The 6,100-nt window shown below is 41.4% G+C and overlaps 1 protein-coding gene across 2 annotated transcripts in view; it reads left to right on the top strand.

The window, feature by feature from the left end:
• Positions 1-358: 358 nt before the first annotated feature.
• pxna (paxillin a) overlaps positions 359-6,100 on the top strand; it is a 29,203-nt gene continuing 23,461 nt past the window's right edge. Inside the window, exon 1 of one of the 2 annotated variants that reach the window (XM_040159487.1) lies at positions 359-633. In XM_040159487.1, coding sequence (XP_040015421.1) covers positions 621-633 — 13 coding nt within the window. In that variant the 5' untranslated portion in view covers positions 359-620. Of the gene's footprint in view, positions 634-668; positions 1,074-6,100 lie in introns of those variants that run through there. The other variant, XM_040159488.1, reaches the window with a different exon arrangement.

Below are 6,100 nucleotides of genomic sequence, written 5' to 3'. Positions count from 1 at the left end.
ATAACACCATGAAACTTAAATAGCATTCAATAGAGTGCATAACTCCGCCAAGGACAATGTCAAACATCATACACCAGACTTCAGAGAAAAAAAAAAAAATTAAAATTCATCGATCTGTCCTAAATTTAATGGGTTCTTCCCTGACCCACGCCCCATGCCCCATCCCTCCACCAAGTTCGGTGCACGTCGGTTCAGTACTTTTTGCGTAATCCTGCTGACAAATAAACCAACGAACAAACCAACCAAGGGGGAAAACATAACCTCCTTGGCGGAGGTAGTGAAATATACTGTATGTTAGATTTTATGTCTCCAAGTCTCCGCTAGATGTCGCTGGTCCCTGTGTCTTGGGGCAGGTGGGCAGGCGGAGTAGGGGGGCCGACTGGATGTGGACCGTTGGAGACTTCAGGGGGGGGCAGATGGGTATGCGTAGGTTTGCGAGTGTGTTTGAGGTTCGTCGAGCAGCAGGGGGAACTTGAAAACTTCACTGCGTTCGGCGACGGGGAGATCTGCGACCGGAGCTTTTCAGCGATTAGGAGCTGAATCGGCTGCTCACAGTCCAGCTGTGATCGACAAAGGAGGACCGGTCCGGTTCTCAGCATTGGAACGATTTCCGGCACAACATGGATGATTTAGGTAAGTTCGCTCGCCGTGAACGCAACATTAAAGCAGCGCGTGTGAGAGTGTGTTCTGTTAGCGCAAACACACAACGCTCGCGCTAGAGATACATTCAACCGAATTACTGTGGGTTTTTTGTTTTTGTCTGGAGCTCGGTAACGGTAACTGTTGTCTGCTTTGGTCAGCAGCGTATATTTGTCCAGACAGGTTAAGTTATCCAGGTTCAGCTGAGCTCACCGAGAGGTTACGTGCCCAGAAAGGCCCCGCGTGTTGACAGAAACGCAGTTGGCACCAGGCTCATCGCGATAACTAGCTTAATTAACGTGTCCATCAGATGGTATCTGTAACGTGGAACCGTGCTCGGGCGGACGTGGTGCTCTAGCCGGTGCATTAACAGCGCTTTTGGGGCGAATTATTCCTCTTACGGTTCCACCACATCACTCAACCAAGCATGAATGGTGACTGCAGGGCTCCTCTAACTTTTTCATGTACAAAACTAGCAGAAATATATAAATCAGACCGCGGGTCATTTGGCATCTGATGGGACGCTGACCCCTTGAACGCCTCCTGGTGAATGGCAGGATTACATAACTGCGTCTTACTGCAGGTGGGATGGTAACAGTGAAACCTCTGATGAAAATAGTGAAGAGTGACTCCATTTGTTGAGTGATGCTCAGTTTGGTTAAGACATCTGTACTCATTTTTTTTTTTTTTTTTCCCCCAGCTGAATTTTCAGCTTGAATTCAGCTGGTCCTACCGGCGCTGTATCTGCTTATACATACTGTAGCAGATGATTCCAGGAGAGCTGTGCTGTCCCCCTGCCTGTAAGGATACGGTTAACCCAGTGGAATATGGCACACTTAGTGACAGCAGAAATTGTAATGCCTGAGGGCAGGCTGCGGTGGCAGGGGGTGTGTGTAGAGCTCAGCACAGTGCTCTTGATGAACACAATACATGTACAGTGGCAGGTCTTTGGCTATTTTACTAGTTTAAACTTGCTTGCTATGAGCCAAACACCCTTCCACTTGCTTTATTTTAGCAATGCATGTAATATTAAATGAGAGTGTTGCAAATCTTGTGGGATCTTTCATAGGTCTATTTCAGTAATAATTTAAACCAGCCACTATGTGGACCCTATTCAATGATCAAAAAGTGTGCGGTATAATTAAAAACAGAAAGAAACCGTTGCGATCATGATTAGTTTTTTTATTTTTATTTTTTTTGCATTAATTTACATGCATTGACTATACAGTTTGTGTTTACAACGCTTTGAATTTTTCCCTGGCAACATTAAGGTTAAGTTTAGCAGGACATCCATGAAATGCATTGAAGGAGTCAGGTTCATTGGATGCTAAAATAACACAAGGATGCATTTGTAAAGTCAAAGATGACTAATGTCTTGCAAAAGCCATCCAAAACGTATTCCCACCCTCTGTGAACTGCAGGTGGACTTGCTATCAGACAAGAGACAAGTATGTTAACATTTCATTGCCAACCCAGGCAGGGCAAGGCTATCCAGACTGGTTCTAATTTGTATATTGAATGGTTATGTTGAAAAGCAATTTGAGTAGAGTGTTTTCTTAAGTGTTTTCACCGTTGTCCTGATGAGCACCTGTGTGTATCCAATTTTTGCCAAAACCCAGTTCTCTGGTTGACATATTGGTGTTGGGAGTGAGACTGCACCAAGAATATATGTCATTCTATATCCAGTCAATACTTATGGATACCTTCTCAGCTTACATGGGTTAAGGGCTTTCCTTAAAGTAGCTGCTTAAAAAAAAAAGTGTTGCACAGTCCAGTAGTAATTACCATGTCACAGTATTGTAACTTCTGTCATTGTTTTTGCAGAGACCTGTTAAAATGTGGCACACAAGATATTCCCTGATAAATGCTGTAAGCTCTGTTATTATAGATGGTGTTGGGATGGGAGTCACACAGGGAATTTTTTTCCTCCATTTGTCTATGAAGATTTGAAGTGTTGGTGTTTTTGACATGGTTTAGGTATCCCAAAGATGTGAACTGAGGCAGTCCAGGGATCCATGTGTGTTGGACGCCAGAGAGGACAAGGAAACTTACATGTATTTTAAACATAGAAGAGTCCTTTTTCTCAAGTGCTGAGCCAGTAGCAAATAGTAACCTTCCACCAACTGTCTTTGCCCCTTCTCCGTGTTTTTTTGTTTTATTTCTAGCAGTTTTCACTATTCCCACATTGCTTCATCACCCCTGATATGAAAGCAGTGACTCTGGCTGGCTGGTATGCCTTTCCCCCTTAAACTCAGCTTCCATGTGATGTGTACACATACTCAGTTTGTTATATCCTAATGCTTCCTCCAGCACCGGCCGTGGGAGCAGACTAACGCTGCTCTCAGGCAGGGTGTCGGAGTGGATCAGGCCCACATGCAGGGATTGGGCCTCAGCCAAAATTTATCCTCCTTAAACACTGCACTGCCCCACCCTCTCTCTTCTCACTCCCCACCATTCCTGTGGCGAACCACGTAGGAAGCTGCAGGCTGCAAGTTATTGACAGTTTAAAGCTGGCTGAGTTTGCAGGAGAACAGATTAGCCTTTGGATTTTTTGGATCAAGGCAGATTGTTATGCTTGATCGCTTGCAGTTATCAGGTTTTCAACTCCAGTAATCAGTAAGCAGTAATGAGAGTCAGTATTGGAAATTGTAACAGCAATAGTAACACAAGCCAGAGTCCGTCTTTTATTATGCTAAACGTGGATTTATATCATTTGTCTCTCCTTTTATTTGTGCAATCTTTGCAGTTTGGATGCTGTGTCAGGTTCTGAGGCAAACTTTCAATGACCTCCCCTCCTCAGCTATCAGTGCTGCCAGGCGTTTGCTCCATGCTTCATTGCTCTGGGCCTGCACCAACAAGACATGAATGTCAAATAGCCTCCAAAGTTAACATCCTTTCACTGACTTTGATCCGCAGTACCTTTCACTATTTCCTTTTTATGCCTGCAAATACAGTAACTGCCCTGTTTCTCTCTCGCTGATTTGTTACACTGTCACTTCAGTGGCATCAGTGGAAGTCAAGTGATTCCCCTGAGCCCTGACAGCAGAGCAGCTGCAGCATTTGAAATGTCACTCATAGAGGGGGTGTGGGCGAAATAGTTCCTTACTAACTCCAAGTGAGGTCTGATGTAGCCTAGATACACAACCAGTTCTAAATTTAGGTTGGTTCATTGTTTATACACAAAAAAAAAAACATCAGACAGCTCACATTTGGACATTTGTCATTTCCTCTACATGCTCTAAAGTTAAGTCCATAGTATTTGGAAAATGACCCAATTTTCATATTTCATCTTACCTATGTACACCACCACAGTGGATTTGAAACAAAGCGATCAAGATGTGATTGAAGTGTAGACTTTCATCTTTAATTCCAGGGGTTTAACAAAAATGTTGCACTAACTGTTTAGGAATTACTGCCATTGTTATAAATAATCACTCCATTTTCAGAGGCTCAAAAGTAATTGTAAAATAAATGTAAATACAAGGATTATTTTAAATATTTGGATTAAAATCCTTCTTTAGATGTTTTCTGGAAAAGTCTAATCTGGCCTTTCTGTTCTTGAGTATTACCAGTGATTTGCACCTTGTAGTAAACCCTCTGTATTTACATTCATGAAAGCCTGTCTTGATTGTAGACTTTGACAATGATACGTCTACCTCCTTGAGAGTGTTCTTGAGCAGGCTAGATGTTGTGAAGGGTTCTTCTTCACCAAGGAAAGAATTCTGTGATCATCTACTTTAGCTGTCTTCTGTGGTCTAAAGTTTATACTAATGATGGCCTCCTTCATTTGCATTGACAGCTTTTTTGACAGCATATTGAGAGTTCCCATGAACAGCTACAAATGTAAATTCAACACTAGGAATGGTTTTGTTTCAAATCCATTGTGGTTGGCCTCACTGTCCACATATTTATGGACCTAACTGTATATTAGACTTTGACATGAATGTCAGTTATGGCTGAGTGGTAGTTTTTCACTCCATCAGGGAAACAGTTTGTGTAATAACCTCATATGTTCTTTCCATAGTGGCAGCAAAACCCTGCCAGGCAGTGCAGTTGTCAGCAATAGTCACATTTCTTATTAATTTGAATCAGGATGTAGTGATGCACCAGTAACTCTACAGTCCTTACAGTGTGATAACTAGTGAATGAGATACAGAGTTGAAGGAATTTTTCAGCTTTTTACTTGGAAGTGAATTTACAAATTGCATTTAACCTTACTTAAGAATCACAAACATGTTTTGGGGAAAATCAGGAGCAGGCAAAATTACATATCTGTATTTTCTGTATTGTTGATTTGAACATAAACAATTATTGTTTTTTCCTGTGATCTTACAGAGAGAAAGAGAGAGAGAGACTCTAAAGGAAGACTGACATTTTGGGAAATACCCTTATTGTTTTTTTTGTTTTTGTTTTTTTAGCAAAAAGCAGATGAGAAGATTGATACCACTCTCATGTATGTATGCTAAATATGTAGCTGAAGCCCACAGCCAGTTAGCTTAGCTCAGCATTATTATTATTATTATTATTATTATTATTGTTATTATTATTTATTTTATTTTTTTTGGCATTTTGCTTTAATTTCAGAGTTGAGAGTTTATGATTGCAGTAATGTGGTAAATCACTTTGGCCACCCGATGCCCCTAATACATATTTACTGAACAGATTTGAGAGTGTTATCAGTCTTCCCATCTAACTCTTGCCAAGACAGCAAATAAGCGTGTTTCCCAAATCGCTGAACTAAAAGCTATCTTATCTAGGACTTGAGGTCTACATATTTAAAAGACAGTCTGGGTTAAGCCCAAGGTGTGGATTTTTAAAAGACATGGGCATTTACCAGGCAGGAAGGATGTAACAAAAGACGCTATTGACTTGCATTATTAGAAGTGTAGGGTCCAACGTTTTTGGAGGTTGACAGATACTGGAGACTAAAAGTTGGGACACCTCTCAGTAGAGGCAGATGGCCACCCATGCAGTGCCTGGTTTCTTCCCGTTAAAAGGGAGTTTTTCCTTGTCACTGCCAAGTTCTTGCTCGTGGGGAAATGTTGTGTCTCTGCAAATAATATTGTAAAGAGAACGGTCTAGACCTGCTGTACATGAAAAGTGCCCTGAGATAGCCTCTGATATGATTCGGCGCTATATCAATAAAATTGACTTGACTTGACTTGAAATCTCTTCCCCTGCTGCTTCGATTATGACCATTCTTTTTTGAATCTTTGTCATGCAACTTTATTGAAATGCAATACTAAATCACTGGAATACTCTTCTAAGTTTGAACTTAGACGTTCCTGTTATCAAATATCCCCTCCAATTAAGTTTCTTTCCACTTAAGCTTAAAAAAAATAAAACCCTGGCAAGTTGTTGTTGCGAATTACATCTCTAGTGACATTTGGCTTAATGCAACAAGGAGCCTGCCTACACTGGATGATAAGTCTCATGTGCCTGACACATGCACATAAATCAC

This window comes from Xiphias gladius, chromosome 21 (genome assembly GCF_016859285.1).
Source record: "Xiphias gladius isolate SHS-SW01 ecotype Sanya breed wild chromosome 21, ASM1685928v1, whole genome shotgun sequence".
NCBI classification, from domain to species: domain Eukaryota; kingdom Metazoa; phylum Chordata; class Actinopteri; order Istiophoriformes; family Xiphiidae; genus Xiphias; species Xiphias gladius.
The sequence above is the reverse complement of the archived record's forward strand: the minus strand, read 5'-3'. Positions and strand labels throughout refer to the sequence as shown.